The sequence below is a fragment of the Polistes dominula genome, unplaced genomic scaffold (genome assembly GCF_049000335.1).
Source record: "Polistes dominula isolate Pdom_NZ unplaced genomic scaffold, Pdom_raw_medaka contig_49, whole genome shotgun sequence".
In the NCBI taxonomy this organism is placed as follows: Eukaryota; Metazoa; Arthropoda; class Insecta; order Hymenoptera; family Vespidae; genus Polistes; species Polistes dominula.
The window spans coordinates 2,876,110-2,896,168 of NW_028300914.1; the positions used below are offsets into that span (position 1 = coordinate 2,876,110).

General features: G+C 26.6%; 2 protein-coding genes across 2 annotated transcripts; both read left to right on the top strand.

The window, feature by feature from the left end:
• The first annotated feature begins 959 nt into the window (after nt 1-959).
• On the top strand, nt 960-9,352 carry LOC107072781 (cilia- and flagella-associated protein 58). The gene is made up of 11 exons (XM_015332980.2): nt 960-989; nt 1,654-1,740; nt 2,413-2,541; nt 2,677-2,909; nt 3,796-4,072; nt 4,139-4,371; nt 4,460-4,871; nt 6,771-7,041; nt 7,443-7,957; nt 8,428-8,652; nt 9,025-9,352. The coding sequence occupies exons 1-11, from the start codon at nt 960-962 to the stop codon at nt 9,292-9,294; spliced, it is 2,682 nt and encodes an 893-aa protein (XP_015188466.2). The 3' UTR covers nt 9,295-9,352.
• A 7,957-nt stretch (nt 9,353-17,309) lies between these two features.
• Nucleotides 17,310-18,265, top strand: LOC149033312 (uncharacterized). Its single transcript, XM_089169772.1, has 2 exons — nt 17,310-17,679; nt 18,034-18,265. Exon 1 carries the CDS (start codon nt 17,368-17,370, stop codon nt 17,671-17,673), a length of 306 nt encoding a protein of 101 aa, XP_089025898.1. The 5' UTR covers nt 17,310-17,367; the 3' UTR covers nt 17,674-17,679; nt 18,034-18,265.
• Nucleotides 18,266-20,059: the final 1,794 nt, after the last annotated feature.

A 20,059-nucleotide genomic window follows, 5' to 3' on the forward strand; every position in this document is an offset into this window, starting at 1 on the left:
CTAAAAGTGTTGCCAACTTTATAATTTAATTTATGCATTAATAACGGATTAAAAAGAATCATAGGAAAATATTGTTATTTGAAATTTATTATATCTATATAAAAATGTTGAATTTTTTTTTTATACAATTAATTTATCAATTTAAATTTAATTTTTTTTTATTTGGATTTTCTTATATTCTATAGTTTATTTATTTTGAAAAGTTTTCAATTGGTATGCACTATTTGAAGAATATGATTGGTCTAAAAATATTTCTTCCTTTTAAAATCATTCGTCATAGATATTGTTTTTAATTACGTACTTTAAAGCGCCAAATTACAAATTACTTAAATAGGATTCGAATAAAATTATAATAAAACATATAATAATGAATATTTTTGAAAAATAAATAAAAAAAATGTTTTATCATTAGATGGTAACTCGAAGTTTCGATCATTCGGGTAAGTTATCGACCATTCACGGTGTACAAATCGAAGGAATAATAAAAAAAAAATAATAATAATAAATATTTTGAAAATGAATATAAATATAAATAATTAAATATATAAATAAATATATATAAAAAAAATCAGTCGGTAAATATTTATCAATCGAGAGTATACCTATTATAGGTAAATATTATTTTGTAGAAAATAATTTGGAGATTTCTGAAATATTGATTTGTTTGCATTTACAATAGAGAGAAAGATTCATCGACGTAGGAATTTAACGATAGTTCATGGTAACCATAGAAACAACATAACTATAAAATCGACAAAACGAGATTACGATGCATACCTAATATACTCATTTTATATACGTTTCTCCATATACACTGTGTGCCAGCTAGCACGTGCAACTTAATAACGTTTCGTGCATTTAAAACAAAAGTTTAATAAAGATAAAACATACAATTAAATAATTAAAATATAATTAATTTACTTGTAAGTAATTAAAAAAAAAAAAAAAGAATTATCATGATGGACATGGAAATGAACGCGGATTTAGGAGTAAGCAAATTTTCATTTTTAAATATTCGCTCCAAAAATAATTTCAAATATATATCGATCGAATCGATCGATATCTCGAAGTAGATAAGAAAGATCGTCAGTCATTTGTTTTGAATTTTACTTCAATATAATTGTGTAACTTTAATTGCATTTTTATTTTGTAAATCACGATGGCGAAAGAATTCGAAACGAAGACGAAAGAGAAAGAGGAAAAAGAGATTATAAAGAGAAGAAAAAAATTCTATGTTAATATACAATTGAAAACAAATATATCGTTTTTTATTGTTAACCTAACCGCGCAACTCGAGCGGTAAGCACAATTTTTAAAACGAAGTTTTGAAATTCTCGTTACAAATCAACTTCGTTAAAAGAAAGAAATTACATTTGTAATAAATTAATAAATAATGAACAAAATGATTGACTATATAAAATATTTAAAAGTAATTTGAATTGCAATGAATTTTGGTGTTACTTTAAAAATCGGTAATATTCAATTTTTATTATGTAGTGAGATACAATTTTGAAGTGAAGGTTTAATGGGATGGGTTTGTGAATAAAATCAATCTATGGTATACCGCGTCAATGCGCGGCTAGGTGATAATATGTGATCGAGTAAAGTTTTTTACGAAGTACTTTTTCACGATAACTTTTACGATCCTTTCAGGATGATGGAAGCGAGACTAGTCAATCATCTTCTGAGGGTAGTTCAGCTAGTAGCACGTTTTGTAACTTGGAAAATGATTATGCGAGGGTAAGCAATTGATCGCCACTAAATATATAATATTTCTTTTTAATTATATTCTTTATTTTTATGCACTCAAATAATATTTTATATATCATAAAGTATTAAATATATACCATATATCAATTATATTAACACTAGATATACCACCATTTTCAGTATACCACCATTTTCTACCACACTAGTCAAAATGACTGGTGTATTACAAAAAAATGCGTTTTGAGGCTGCCAGTATTTATTTACTCTTAAAAAATAACAAAATTGTTTAACAATAATAATTTTAATAGATAAATGGATTTGTAGACATTTTTAAATAACAAAACGATTAATTATTTAAAGAACACAAATGTTACATGAAATAGAAGTTTTGAATTAAAATGGCTCGACCAGTCAAAATGACTGGTCTGGTATATCTAGTGTTAAATATATATTAAATATTAAATATTAAATATATATTACATACCAATTATATATACCATAGAGTATTAATATTATTTTTATAATATTAATATCAATATTATATTGCATATTGTTTTATAAATGAAAGTTTTAGTTTAACCCGAATATTAGGGTTTAAAAATTTTCAAGTCACTTATATACAAATTATATTATATTTATATTTATAATTAAATATATATTGATTTTAATAATTAAATAAATAATACATACTTTTTTGTACAGATCATGAAAGAAATGAAAACTAATGATGCTTTAGCAGCATTCGAAGACGATTATAGAAGACTTTACGAGTTTTTGTACAAATCTCATAAGAATGAAAAAGAACTTACGGAAAAATGTTCTTCCTTAACGGTAAACTTCTTTGAATATATGTATATATACATAATAAAAAAGAAAGATTGATGAAGCTATTGGAAAGCTAACGATGATACATATATACATACTTATATACTATATATATATATATATATATATGTAATTTATTAGAACCAGATCGTAGAGAATGCTAAAAAAATAAACGAATTGACGATCAAAGTTGAGACCGATACTACCGAAATTACAAGACTCAAAGAAGAAATTGAAAAAGCATTGAAATTAGCTGATGCTGCTCATACTCGTGAACAAAATGCGCAAGAAGTTATCGACAACTTAAGATTGAATATAACAAAATTAACTCATGAAATAGAAGTTAAGAATAAACAACTTGCCGGTGAAGAAGAGTAAGTTGTAAATTTAAATGATTCAAATTATTAATCGTTGTGTTTATACTCGATTTGATATATTAAATCATTTGTAGTTTATTTCAATAATTCAATCGTAATATAAATCGAATTTTTTTTTATTTACATTATTCTCTCTCTCTCTCTCTTTTGAGAAATTATGACATCGTCTGTGTATTATAATTAATATTGGGATATAAATAATATTCTGGATCGTATATATTATTAAAAAACGGAATTTTTTCTTTTAATTTATTTTTATTTTTGTTTATTATGTATTAAATATAGGTCAGTGGTCAATGAACACTAAGGTAATTAATATTCCTTGTTATACGTTGGCTTTTCCTATCCCATTGGTAGGGCTACATATAATGAGTAACAATGAGAAACGGGTTGTACCGATTTTATTGAAAGTATTTTTCATTAAATTCGTCTCGCGTGCACACAAGTAAAACCCGAGGGAAACGTGCGCCGGTTTCCAAAAAAAAAAAAAAAGTACAAAAAAAGTCTACAAATAAAATTCGCTTTGGTTATACAGGGTGAACTGTTGGAAAATTGTTCTATGTAAATATTTGCTACGTTATTTATGGATACAGTATGTAAAACTAAATTACAAATATTTACAAAAAAGAATTGTTATTTATTGGTACAAATATTTTTCAATATTTTGATCTGATTAGACAAAGATTTAGATGATTTTATTTAAATGTTTCACTCTGTATATTATATATTGTATATATATAGAGATGTATACATAGACACAAATGAAAAACCAACGTAGAGAACCAACGAGAATATTCAATTATCACGTACTCGGTGTGTGTGTGTTCTTTTTTTTTTTACTTTGAGTATACTTTTTCTTGACTGATAGTAATAAAAATTGTAGATCAGGAGTAAGCCAACAAAGGGAAGGCTTATTGAGAGAAAGAGAAAAATTATTAGGCGAAGTGGTAACATTGAAAGAGAGATTAAAAAATATGTCACAATATACAAATGAACTTGAAAATAAAAATATTACGGCAGAAGAAAAAATCATTGAAATGCAAGAAATGTTAGATATACGTACGAGTGAGGTTTCAAGAGAAAAAAGGGCTAAGGAAAGATTGGAAGATGATTTTCAACAATGTGAGGAAGAACTTGTTATAAAAAACGAAGAGTTTCACGTAAGTTTAAATCATTTTTTAATTGAATTAACTTTGATTAATATCAATTTCATTTCAATTATACAGACCATTAACGAAGTATTGAGAAGTGCAACGGATAACATTAAAAAATTGGAGAACAAATTAAAGGAACAAAAGGTTTCATTTGATAAAACGCAAAAGGAATTGAACAGATTATCGATAAAAAATTTAAATCTTCAAGCGGATTTGGAAAATGCCAATGTACAAATTGATATATTGGACAAAGAAATTGCCGACAAGGAAAAACAATATAGATTACTTAAGAATGAACTTAATAAGTAATGTCAAAAAAAAAAAACAAAAAAAAAAAAGAAACATTTTATTAATACGTTGATTTTTAATTATCGAATTTTATTTTCATTGTAGAGCTAATGAAAGAAGTATGAAATATAAATCGGACAAGGATATATTGGAGAAAAGATTTTTGAAAATTGATAATGAAAGAAGTAGACTTGAACAAGAATTGAAACAAGCAATAACTAATGTAAAGAACGTTGATTATGAGATGGGATTACTTCAAAAACAGCATTTCGAGGATAAGCAACTGTCCGAGTCATTGATGCGAGATAAGAGTATCTTTGCAAGGACTATTGAAAATTTGAAGGAGTACATTAAAAGTGTTGATCACGAAATGGCGGTAGTCAGTGCAAGCAAGAAGAAATTAGAATACGAGCTTAATAATGGTGTATATAGGGAAAATGAATTAAAAAGGAAAATAGAAATTATTGAAAAGGAGAGAGTTAAATGTAATTTTGAAATACGAAAACTTTCTCAACGAGTAAGTTGAATGCATATTTATGTGTATATATCTCTCTTTTATTATTTAATTTAATGGCGGGAAGGAAAGGGAAATGGAGGGAGATAGTATAATGTCACGAAATGCTTGAAAAATAAGATTTTCAAATTTAATTCCTTTACTACTACTGTTACGATGTCCACACATACAAGTTATTATTCTTTAATTTATAACTACATAACTACGAAAATGTTCAGATTTCTAAATAAAATAGTTTTGTTATTTTATTTTTCTTTCTTTTTTTTTATATTTTTATATGAGAAGTATTTTTGTAAATATATTTTTATTTCATTTGTAATTTAATTCTTCGTATTTTTGAGCATACCAAAAATAAAATATTATAAAATAAAATATATTTTCACACAGAGAAAGAAGAGATTTTTGTTTGAAAAATATCTTTTTTGTTGCTAATAAATTGAAAATATATATATATAAAAAAAAAGTAATAATCCCATTTTAATTATGAAATTTTAATGAAAACATTATTTTTCATAAAAGTAATAATAATCTCAGAACTTTACTTTTATATAACATAACTTTCTATTGGATTTCTCAATTATTCGTTAATAGTATATCGAACCTATAAACATATATACAAATATACATACACACACATACATTTTAGTTTATTAATTTATATTTTATAATAATATTTTATAACGTTATTTGTCTATAGAAAATATTTATTATATATTCGACGGTTAAACGATCATTAAAAGAACTTTTTCCGATCTAATTATCGTGCAATTATCTGTTTTAACAATAGCCCGGATGACCTCGTAAAAAAGTAATAAAGTTGAACGTTAATTATTCATTACGATATCCCCCCTCAGGAAAGCGGGGGGGGGGGAGGAGGGGGTAAAAAGAAAAAAATAAACACGAGAAAATATTGAGGACATGAATTACATGAAAATATAGGTAAAAATTAATTTCAATGGACAATGGTTCTAATTGAATAAAATTATAGAGAATGATTTTGTTCAAATCATAAAAAAGGAAAATAATTTTTAACATTGCATACATTCATTTTCAATCATCACAAAATTATTATACATATCTGAATATTGTTTTTTTTTTTTTTCTAATCAATTATCATTTTTAAAATTTTAATTGAAACATTAATTTATATCTTATTTAATAATAAGATTTACTTAATAGAATTATTTTAATCCTATTATAAAGATAATTATTTTATCATTTGTAATTTCTTTGTTTTTTTTTATTTTTTTTTTTATTTGATAATGTAATATATTCTACACCTTAATAGCTTAATTAAACGCTTCATGGAAGATGCTTGTACGCTTAAAATCTGGAATAATAGAGTTTGTATGTGTGCATTCATGTTACGATGTAAACGCATATAATCTTCTTGGATATGTAGCAAGCATGAAATGAATGAATATGGAAAGTTCAGTAAGATCGATAAAATGCATCACTGATATGTACAATACGAACACGAATACGGTGATATGTTGAAATCTTGAAAATTGTTATATAACACACACACACACACACATATATATATATATATATACTATATTACGTAACACGATTCTTTTGACATATTTGTAAAAAAAAAAAACATTATAATTTAATGTAATTTTTAAATATCTTTATATCACCCCCACTTTCATCCCTTTTGGGTATGACAAATGGCAAGAGAAGGGTGTTGGATGTTGCTTAAGAATTGCATGAAATAAAAAATGTTTGTTTTTATGTTAATTTTTTTGTTCAAAGGTCAAGTTGTGAGTGATCATCTCTTTCAAAAGAAAATTAAAAACTTATAATTAAATGTTTAAGGATAGATTATTATTAATTTTAAATAATATAAATATATATATAATAGGTATATTATTTAAAAATAATTTTTTCTGTATGTAGATCGACGATTACATAAGCGAAATTAAGCTGAAGCAAGTAGAAATCATGGACTATAAGAAACGACTAGATGAGTCCGAGGCAAAGTACCGTCAGCAGCAGAACTTATTTGAGGTCGTTCGTAGTGAGAGGAATGCTTGTAGTAAAAGCTTATTGGAAGCTCAGGAGGATGTTCAGGAACTTAAGAGCAAGTTACAAATCATGACTCAACAAATTGAACAATTGAAAGAGGATATTGCAACGAAGGAGGCTGACTTGATTAAGAAAGAATTTGGTTAGTTTAATTGATTACTTTATTGAATATTTCAAAAAACTACAAGAGAAAGAAAAGAAAAATATAAAATAAAATTGGCCAATAGATTAATGTGTTCAAATTTTAATATAAAATATTTATTATTTTTTGAATTAAGAGAGAAATTTTTATTTCATTTGGATATAAAATACACTACGGTGTTGTATTAGTAATATTATATGATATTATAATTATATTATTATATTATATCTATATTATATTATTATATTATTATTATATTATATATAATATTAATTAATTATTAAGAAGAAGATAAAAGAAAAAAGATACTATTATTATAATTTAATATTAGTTAATATTAAATTATAAATGAATATAAGAAACATATTTGGAAGTATATCAATTGATTATAAATATTTCAGTACTTGGAAGAATCGAAAGAGAGAAGGAAAAATTAAAGATAGATCTACAATCAGCTCGTAAGGATATTTCAGATTTGAGACGTGAAATTGAAGAAATGAAAGAAGAGGAGAAACGTCTTAGACAGACGATTTTAAAAGCGGATAGAGACATAGCTCGTCATAAGAAAGATATCGACAATGTCATGAACGAAAGAGATATTCTTGGTACTCAGCTGGTTAGACGAAATGACGAGCTCTGTTTGCAATATAACAGGATCAAGATATTGAACGGTACATTGCAACGTGGCAAGCAACAATATAACGAACGTCTTGAAGATATCAGATTGCTCAAGTTAGAAGTTAACAAGCTCAGAACTGAGAAAGTTTTACTGACCAAAAGCATAGAAAATACTTCGGATATGCGTCATGAGATTTTTCACTTGAACAGAGATCTTACTAAAGAAAGATTAAAGGTCATGGCATTGGAAGAAGAAGTTCAAACACCGTTGAATATTCATCGTTGGCGAAAACTTCAAGTGATCAATTTGATTTCTTCTTTTTTTTTCTTTCCCTCATCCCTCACTTCTTATTCCCCTATTTGATTTATTTGAAAAGTTCGCTTTATCGACTTACGTATCAATTGCTAAAATATGAAATTGAACATAAAACAATGTTTCAAATGATGTCATAAATGAATAACGAAGATTTCTTTTCTCTTTTTTTTTTTTTTTTTTTTAAATTCCGACTATTAAATATGCAATTTTTTGACATTTCTTTTTCTCTATTTTATTTTGTTGTAACCTTCACGTGAAAAACTTGGATTAAATTCTTTATTTCAATACATATATGCATAAAACTGAACTTTGTTGGTTCTATACATGCATCTACTATGTTTGTACTTTTCAGTAAATGAATATTAAAAAAAAAAAAAAAAACAAACAAATATAAGAATTACGATATATTCTTTATTTAAATGTTAATTAATTCTATAAATATTTTGTTTTAGTTCTCTGATCCACCGGCTTATGAAATGTTGAACAAGATTCAATTTCTACAAAAGAGAGTTATCAAAATGTCAGCTTTGATAATTGATAAAGAAAAAAGAATACAAGATACGGAAAAATTATATATGAATCTTCGTGAGATTTTGGTCAAACAACCAGGACCACAAATAACTATGGCCTTGAATAAAACTCAAAAAGCATTGAGAAAAAGAGGAAATAAAATGAAGGTACGATGATACATTTTTATTTCAAATATTTCATTCGAATTTTAATTATTTATTGAATTATTTTTTTCTTCCTTTTTTTTTTGTAATATTGGATTGATTCGGGTCAATATTTAAAAATAAATGTTAAAAATGTTAAAAGTGATGAATAATTTTTTACGAGTAAATTCTAAAAAAAAAAAAAGAAAAAATCTTCAACCGATTTTATTTGAAATACCGCGGTTAATGTATTTGAAAATATTGACAAATTAAATATTAATATTTAAAAAAAGGAATTATTTTATTTTACAATCACAAACATAGTGTAAAAATATTTACAAATATCAATCGTCAATTTGATAATATTTATTTATTTTTTTTTTTGATTTAACTCAGTGCCTGGTATCCGAATTGAACATGTATCAAGTTGAAATAAACGAATACAAATTCGATGTCGAACGGATGAGTAAAGAGATGTGCGAGTTGAAGATGAAATATTACGCACAGAAAAGGAAATTACAAAAGGAGAAGGAAACAAGATCGAAGTCCTTGACAGAATCAATACTACCAGCTGTACTACCGATAAAACAAAAGAAATTCTTTGGTGGTGGTTTCAATATGACAACTCCTACGCCACGAACAAATTTTATCTTGGATTCTGCATAGAAAAATCATTTTCAATGTTTACGTATGTATTATTAATAATTTATTAATATACCCTGTGTTATTTTTATTCAAGAAAGAATCATAGTACGAATTTATTATTATTATTATTATTATTATTTTTTTTTTCTTCGATTACTGGATGCCTTTCTTTTTTATAAATGTATAAACTTTTATTAACATAAAAAGAGATGTACATTTTTATATAGATTTTCTTTTTTAATATAAGATAATTGAATTGTTCATAAAATTGTTACTTTTTATTTATTTGATATATGTGTATATTATCTTAAAAAGGTAATTAATATTTTATTGATCTTAACATTTTTAGGTAACATTGAAAAATATTAATTTTTTAATTTAACATTATTTATTTATATTTATTATAGTTAGCTGTTTTTATATATTTTTTAAGCTTTAACTTTGTTAAAAAAATATATAATTAATTATAGTTTAAAGCTTAAATTATAATATTATATATTATATATATATATATTAGAAATTATATAGGAAACTGAAGATTAGTGAATTCTCTCCTTTAAAATAAAGACAAAAGCTTTCTCGTTGATGCGTGTGTTCATGAATTATCGAGATCGACGGTTCTAATACGTGTAGTCTAAAAGCAACAGAGAGAAATAGAAAGAGAAGAAGCCAAATACAGGAAGATTAATACCAACGGTAATTCCCTGATGTGGAAAACGGTTTCTCCTGTTCGTGGCTTTGATACACAACCGAAATACATCGAGAGAATGTACGAAACAAAACCATGAGTAGTAATTTGATACCACAACTATTTTTCTTCCAACGAAACGAAAATTATTCTCTACGATGAAACAATAATATTTTTAAAAAGAATAACAAAAAGAAAACATAATTCTTCAAAATATATATATAACACGTTTATTATATTAAAATATAAAACTATGATAAAAATTTAATATCAACAATTAATATTATTTGTAATTTAAACGACGATAAAAATATTAATTTTTAAACAAAAAAATATTTCTAAACAAATTGTTAAGAATTATTTTCAAAATAAATTTAAATCAAAATAATAATATGCAGATGAATGAATTATTGATAGAACTTTATCACGCGAATAGAATCAAATTAAAACATTAAGCATAAGCTTCGAGATATTAAGCTTGTCTTTTAATTAAAGATTAAAACGGAAATAGCTTGTATTTCTCATATTCACCTTGACTATTAATCAACGTTATTCTTAAACGTGCCGATCATGGACTCATGCCGGAAGGCGAAACAATTATCGTGATCGGGAAGTAGTTTATTGCTCGTTTAGCCCTTAATTGGTTCATGCATATGCATACGTGATGGTCTTCTCTTGTTGGTTGCATCGTCTAATTCTTCTTTCTATATAGATAAGATTAGTAATTGTTGTTCTATTAAAATAATATATTAGGTGGACTGGAAAGTAATGTTACTTTTTAACCTCAAAATTTAAACAAAACAGTTTTTATTATTAATCAATAATTAAATTCATTAACTAAATTAATTAATCACCTTTTTCTATCTGATATGCTATTAAATTTTTAATATCGTAACGATAAAAATTATCAATCGGTTTTTTGATTTAAAAATATTCGAAATAATTTGACATGCGTAGTAACGGCCATTACTTTTTGGTCTCCCTAATATAACGAGACAAATCTTATATTTAAAGTATATATTTTTATTTCAATTGTTTAATATATATATTATATTATTATTATATAATTTCAATATATCATATTATTATTTTAAATTAATTTGAATTCTCATTTAATTTTTATACTATGAATTTATCAATAATTTGACATGCGTAGTAACGGCCATTACTTTTTGGTTTCCCTAATACAACGAGACAAATCTTATATTTAAAGTATATATTTTTATTTCAATTGTTTAATATATTATATATTATATTATTATATAATTTCAATATATTAAATTATTAATTTAAAATAATTTTAATTTCATTAAATTTTTATATTATGAATTATTTTTTAATATTATGAATTATATCACGAATGTTTTTTTTTGTTTTAATTTTTCTTTTCTGTGCTGATCCTAGCTTTAGTACGATATTTAAATTGATAAAAAAGGATGGGGATAGTGTTTTAGTACTTTATGGGACTTTAAAACGATGATAGAAGAGTTATTCGCTTTTTAAAACGATTTATGTGATCTCTCTCTTTCTCTCTCTCTCTCTCTCTCGTTTTTTTTACTCCCCACCATTTCTTCGTATTACGAAAACCATTCGATGACCGTTTATTGACATAAAATTCATTGAAAATATTTATTCGATAAATCCCCACTATCCGAGGTGTGTTCTTTTTTCTCTCATTCGTTTGGTTGGTTCATTTGTTTATTTTTTTATTTTTTTGTTTTTGTATTTTCATTCCAACTAAAATTTTGTTCACAAATCGTTTTGATTGCATCGATTGCAACACGAAACCCAGACGAAATTTGAAAAAATAATATAATAGTTTATATTTTTGTTGTTGGTTGTTTTTGTATTAATCGATATTACGAATATTCTCGTGAATTAACAATTGTTTAAATTAATATCATTATTTATATTCTTTTGTTCGAAATTTTTCAAATGTATTTTTCAAATGCATACGATTAAACTTATTTCACTATTTTTTTTTTTTTTTTTTATTCTCTTTCTACTTTTCATTTCATCGTAATAGAATCTAGAGAGACATTTTGACTACGTTCGAGGATATAATTCACACATACGAGTATACGTATATATATATATATATGCACACATGAAAGGAAAAAAAATTGAAAAGAGAGTTTGAGAGAGTATGTGAAAGAGAAAGAGATCATTTTAAAAGCAAGTCTCTTTCATATCTCGTTGCTAAACTGGTACACTCGTAGTTCGTGCAAATGTTGATTCAGCAAACTAGGTGGTAGAGTAACTGCACCTGTTGATAAAACTGTTGACGACAATGAATTTGACTGCAACATTTAATCTTTGTTTTATATACAATCCTCTACAATTATAAGAATAAAGAAAAAAATTCAAAGAAATATAATAGACAAAGAAACATAGACAATTAGATAATAACAGAAAAGGATAGGACAATGATTTCCAAAATTGGGATACGTGTTAATTGTTTAAAATATTAATTTAAACAAAATATTGCTTATATGAGAATACAAATTCTATAAATGTATAAATAATTAATTTTTTCAGATTGTTTCTAATAGAAGAATATTAATTCAATTATATATTTATATATTATATATTTATTATATTATATATATTATATTATTATAATTATATTATATATATATTATATATTTTTATATTATATTTTTTACTTATTATTTAATATTATTATTATTATATATATAACAATATATAATAATTAATAAATAATTTAAATATAATATAATTGTATTAAATATTATATATTTTTTATTTATTAGTTAATATATTTTAATTAATATTTATATAATATATATAAAATATTTATATTATATTATATTATATTTATTAATATTATATTACGAATGAAAAGAATTTATTATAAAAAAAAATATATAGAAAAATATCGATTGAACAAACATCCAAAATCTAAATTAATTTTACACAAAACACAGTGATACTCGAATTAAAATTTCATTCAAAAGATTCTTTACATATATAAATGAAATTTTGTTCATTTAAATATTAGGGTTCATTAGTTTGATTAAAATTAATTGTCCAATAAATAACCAAAATGAAAATTTGCTTGGGAACTTTTGTTAGGATGGGGTTGAAGTGTTGTTACTCATTGGTCGAACGTCATTGGTCGAAACAATGGTTAAACGTATAAAGCTATACTAACGGCGTTTACCTATTATAGGTCTCATTGTTAGATCATCTGGCGAATTTGCTTTCATTGTTCTACGTTAAATCAAAGCAAAAAGATAAACCAAAGACTTGCCTTGCCATTACTGCAGCTGCTGTTGCTGTTGTTGTTGCTGCTGCTGCTACTACTACTGTGCTGTTATTTGTTTACACTTTGAGTGTATATATATGAAATTGTATTGAACAAAGATGGGCATCGTGCCATCGAATATGTACTCTTCATCCCTTAAATCAAACCCTTCTATACATATATATACACATATATATATTTATATATGTATCATAGTATCTTGGTTTCATTCTATTTCACTATGATATATGTTTCATACATATCTGTTACACATATTTTCCTAAGGTATCCGGAAAGAAGAACTTTTGCTGTCCTATAAACTCATTTTTAGTGATTTATATATCTAATACTGACATGAGGAACGATTAGAACAATAGATTGTTCTTCTTTTTACACTTCTTTACTTTAATAAATCTTTTGTTTGTATAAATGTTTATTTTATACGTGCTAGTTTTATTAGACATTTTTTTTTTGTTACTAGAGGAATATTGTCAGTAAGTTTCTTTTTTTTATTTAATTCTTTTTTTTTTTTCATGCATACGTTTATCAGTCAAGTTGAAGAGAGAAAATTAGAATTAGGATATAATGGCGAATATTGTATTGATTTAAATATTAAATATATTTTTGTTGATTTAATATTATAATAGTATATTAAAATATACTCTCTGTTATTTTCTGTTTGTATCTCTCTCTCTCTCTCTCTCTCTCAGTCTAATTATAATTTCCTCTTATGCTTAATAAATGTATCTCGAAAATTAATGAATACAATTATGTATTTCTCGTATTTATGAATTATTCACGAAAAATAATCCCAGATTTGATAAAGCGAAGAATAATTCTTACTCTTTACTATACGGCAATCACAGTTATGTATTATTTGAAAAAAAAAAAGAAAATGGAAGAAAAATCGATTAATTCGAATAGACGTGTTAGAAAATTGCAGGATTTAATACAAAAAAAAAAAAAAAGAAAAAAATCCATTTTACGGTTGACCGCGAATGATCAGAAACGAATTCGATTCCGATTTTTTAATTTACTAATCCTATCTCTCTCTCTCTCTCTCTCTCTCGCTGTCTCTTTCTCTCTATTTTTTTTTCTCATTTTTTGTCGTTAGTATCTTTATTTAAAATAATAAACAGTTTTTTAGTATTTAATTTATTATTATTATATTTATTTATATTATTATTATTATTATTATTATTATTATTATTATTATTATTATTATTATTATTATTATTATTATATTTGTTTTATTATTATTAATTTTCTTTTTAAGCTTCATATAAAATATTTTAATATATTAATATATTTATATTTATTATATTATTATTATAGACAATAAAATTATTATATAATATTATATATTTATATATTTATATTTGTCGAGTAATTTATTAAAAAAAAATCATAATAAAGTTACTTTAATATATAATATATTAAAAATAAGTAATTATTGGAAAATAACAAGGTTTATAATTTTATATTTTAATTATAATATTTAACACACACACACATAATATTTTATATTAAATAATATAATTATTATATTAATTAAATATGTTAGAAAATAATAAGGTTTATAATATATATGTATAATATATAATATTTAATACAATATTATGTTAAATAATATAATTATTATAATAATTAAAAATAATAAATTTACAAGATAATTATAACCTTTATTTTATATTACAACCGATCAATATTATTATTTCATAATTTATTTCACGAATGAACGGATTTCACACTTTAAGAGGGCCTTCTACTCTGCAATTTAAAAACATTTTTTTTTTTTTTTACATTTTTCGAATGTATATATATGTAGAAATATTGTGTTAAAATTTCAAAAAGATCCGATGTCTCTAACTACATTTTTGGTGCCTGAACGTAACTACCTCGGACCGCTTTCCTGAGCGTTCGGCGCGCACGGACACTCTTATCTTGTTCAATCCCTTTCTCTTTCAATGTTTATTCAAGCAGTTTTTTTTATTGTAATCTGTATAATCCTTCGTATTGTCAGGTATATTTTTCGGGGGATTAGACATAGAGAAATATATAACTGTTTGAAAATGATGATATATAGATTATTAAATTATGATGATGTTAATGGGCTAATAATTTAAATAATACGTGGCCCATTGCTGGGCCCACTAATCGGAAATGATCAACTACCATTAATCGGCCGATGATCAACTACCATTAATCGGCCAATGATCAACTACCATTAATGGGCCGATAATAAATTTTATTAATGGGCCGATAATAAATGCTGGTAATGGGCCGATAATAAATGCCGGTAATGGGCCGATAATAAATGCCGGTAATGGGCCGATAATAAATGCCGGTAATGGGTCGATAATAAATGCCGGTAATGGGCCGATAATAAATGCCGGTAATGGGCCGATAATAAATGCCGGTAATGGGTCGATAATAAATGCCGGTAATGGGCCGATAATAAATGCCGGTAATGGGCCGATAATAAATGCCGGTAATGGGCCGATACTAAATGCCGGTAATGGGCCGATACTAAATGCCGGTAATGGGCCGATACTAAATGCCGGTAATGGGCCGATACTAAATGCCGGTAATGGGCCGATACTAAATGCCGGTAATGGGCCGATACTAAATGCCGGTAATGGGCCGATACTAAATGCCGGTAATGGGCCGATACTAAATGCCGGTAATGGGCCGATACTAAATGCCGGTAATGGGCCGATAATAAATGCCGGTAATGGGCCGATAATAAATGCCGGTAATGGGCCGATAATAAATGCCGGTAATGGGCCGATACTAAATGCCGGTAATGGGCCGATACTAAATGCCGGTAATGGGCCGATACTAAATGCCGGTAATGGGCCGATACTAAATGCCGGTAATGGGCCGATACTAAATGCCGGTAATGGGCCGATACTAAATGCCGGTAATGGGCCGATAATAAATGCCGGTAATGGGCCGATAATAAATTTTATTAATGGGCCGATAATAAATGCCGGTAATGGGCCGATAATAAATGCCGGTAATGGGCCGATAATAAATTTTATTAATGGGCCGATAATAAATGCCGGTAATGGGCCGATAATAAATGCCGGTAATGGGCTGATAATAAATGCTGGTAATGGGCCGATAATAAATGCCGGTAATGGGCCGATAATAAATGCCGGTAATGGGCCGATAATAAATGCCGGTAATGGGCCGATAATAAATTTTATTAATGGGCCGATAATAAATGCCGGTAATGGGCCGATAATAAATGCCGGTAATGGGCCGATAATAAATGCCATTAATGGGCCGTTAATAAATTTTATTAATGGGCCGATAATAAATTTTATTAATGGGCCGATAATAAATGCCATTAATGGGCCGGGGTTATCATTTGGATATTCAGCCCTCTATGGGCCATTAGAAAACGTCAATGATCGGCCGTTAGTTGTCATTCTTTGCCCGGCGATTGGCCATCCAAGGTCCTGTTTTCAATCTTTGTAAGGGGAATTATTAATATTCCTCGACTTGAACAAAAAAAAAATAAATAAATAAAAGAATAACTTCACCCCAACTTTTAACCTTTACCAACCCCTACCCCAACTTCTTCTTCATATTCTTCTTCTTCCTCTTCCTTTTCCGCGTTGTGTTTACACTTCCCTTATTATTTTCATTTCAATTCTCATTCTAATATCTTCGACAAGGAAACATTTTTATTTCATAAAAAGAAAAAGAAATGAGAAATGTTTAATTGATCATTGAAGTTGAATTTTATAAAATAACAGATTCCTATGTTCTCAACCCTTTTCAAAGTTTGTTTGCATTTTAATTTATTTTCATTTCAACTTGTTCGTACACTTTCGACGGAGACTGTATCTTTTTCTTTACAAATAGAAAGGGATCATAATATCTCACGATTCTTATAAAAAAAAAAAAAGATAATAATAATTACCATACGTGTTCCATCGATTGGTGTAAGTACCTCAAAACTAAGGCACTGAAGCAAAAATACAAGCATCCTCCGGCACTTTCTAAAGATGTACAGAAAGTACTAAAGCCTATTTATGAGGATCTGACTAAGACAGAACTCCTGGAAAGATGTTTAGGTGGACATACGCAGAATAATAATGAAAGCTTTAATAACTGCGTATGGAACATGGCACCTAAACACCTGTTTAACGGCAAAAAAGTTGTTGAAATTGCGTGCAAAGTTTTAGCATGTATCTTTAACGAAGGATTTCAAACAGTGATGAAGATAATGGAAACGATGGGCATGAAACTTGGGCCAGGAGCGATCGACTTTGCTAAAAGACGCGACGACCGACGTATCGAATCTGCGAACCGTCGAAGCTCTGAGTGCTCAAAAGATGCCAGATCAAAGTGGAAGAAGGCAAGACTGGAAGAAATTGAAGAATATGAACAAGAAGAAGGTCTATTGTACGGTCCAGGCATCGCAGATTAAGTTTAGGTAAGAATTTTTCACGATTTTGAGTAGAAAAAAAAAACTTTAAACGCGTTTATCTCGAAACTATGTTTTGAAATACTAGCTCCATCGTATCTCACGAACCAGTAAACCGATTCTTATAAAATTTAATCCACATATTCTACACATGAGCTGTAACAAAGTGACGGAGAGTTTTTTCTTATATTTTAATTTTTACTATTTATTTTTAGTCAAAAACAATAAAAAAAAGGTCAAATTTACGTTTTTTTTGTAATTTGTCCACCATTTTTTTATTTATTGATAAAATTTTTATATAAAACTGTCACTTTGTAGCTGAAGTCATACAGAATATAAAACCATTTTACTTTTATGTTTCAGGTAAGCCATTCTCAAGTTCTGATGGAGCTACCAAAGCACTAAAGTTTGAAGGTGTTTTTTTATACTACTGTTTTTGCAATAAAAAATTAATTAAAATGAAAAAATAAAAATTCATTTATATAGTTTAAGACTCAATTTAACAAACCCAACAACTTTTAGATCGATATCTTTTATAGTTTTCTTGGAAAAAATTCGCGAAAATAGCCTTTTTTTTAGGTGCTCAGAGTAGAAGGTCCCCTTAAAGCTAACTACACTTACTCCTACACTTTGATGGTGTAGGAAAAGGGGAGGGGAGGGGAGGGGAGGGGAAGGGAGGGGGTAAGTTGGTTTATATAATGGGGATTTAAATATTAAACCTTATTATATTTCTATATTTGTACATTTTCTTTCTGAAAACCGACAGATATGTATGGAATGAAATATATATAAGTTGTAGAAAGAGATAAAGATATAGGAAACTACAGAGAGAGAGAAAGAGAAGGAAAGATTGAGAGAGAGAGAAAGAGAAAGAGAAAGAGAAAGAGAAAGAGAAAGAGAAAGAGAAAGAGAGACTGAGAGAGAGAGAAAGATCAAAAGCGTTTCTTCCTTTCTGTATACAAGCTGTGCGGCATTTTAAACTCGTCTAAAGCACGAAACTCACTGAATACGTTAGCAAGGTCAGTTCCGTATGAAATGCAAAATACAGAAAGTGAGAGAAATAGAAATAGAAAGAGAATGGGAGAGAGAGAGAGAGAGAGAGAGAGAGAGAGAGGGAAAGAAAACTTGTTCACGAAGATTCAGGAAGATTCTTAACTCGTACTATGACTTCCTTCTACGTAAGCTATTATTCTGAACAATTTTCTCATGCTTTTACAGTACTAAGAATATACTACGAATGGAAGAATACAAGGGGAAAGTCCAAATGTTTTAGTTCGATGGGTAGGGGTTGTTAACATCGAAATCATTTAAGAACAATTACTTAAAACTACGAACATTTCTTTGTTCGACATTTAAATTCGTTGAAATAATATAAACTGTAATGGGTGTTGAATTATAATAAATGTTGAAATTAAATTAATCAATTATATGTATAGAATAACAATTGTTATTATTTATTCATTTGATAAAGGATAAACGAGTAAAAATTAAATTAATGTATAGATAGATAAATGAAATAATTAATGATTATGATAATGTTCTATAGATGACATTGATCGATTGAATTTATCAAATATAATATTTGATAAATATTCTGTTTGTGTAATTAAAATAAAAAAACGATACATCGGTCTCTTTATTGATCAACCTAAATCTTCAAAAATTAGTTCGAAGGTGTAGGGTGTTTTATTTGACCTAATTTGTACCTATTTTACCAAAAAAAAAATACTTTCTTTTGAGTTTGATCAATTAAAATAAAATCCAGAATTTGATTGGTCTTCCTTCTCTTCCCAAATCTTCGAAAATTAACTTCAAGGTTTTATTTAATGAAAAGAAAAATTTTATTTTAAGAAGAAAAAAAAAGTTACTAAAAAGTTTCCTAAGTTTATACGTTAGTTTGATTTTTTTTTTCCTTTTTTTTTTTGAGAAATGATTCATAAGCAGATTTGATTTTGCTATTTTTACCGATATTATTTTACCGATAAGTTTTTCTTTCTTTACTTTCAATCCCCCATCGATAAGAAATGGGAAAAGATAGGGGAATATAGATTTGAAATAGATCCATATTCTCGTTTCTAGTTCTAGTTTCTCGTTCGCGGTTTACGTACAATTGGAAAAGTTATTTAAGATTGAGCCGAATCGTTTTTCCCTTATACGTCTCTCGATCAAATTTCTATCAAAGTAAAACTATATAAACTTTCATTTTCCATTCATCGTTTGTTACATTTCTTTCTTTCTTTCTTTTTTTTTTTTTTTTTTTATTTCATAACATAGAAAGAAGAATAAAAAGATAAATAAGAAGACTGAGAAATTGATTCGTTCGATTTTATTCGAATCGAAGATAGAAAATTATTCTTGTGAAAACTTAATATTAATTCTCTTTTTTTTT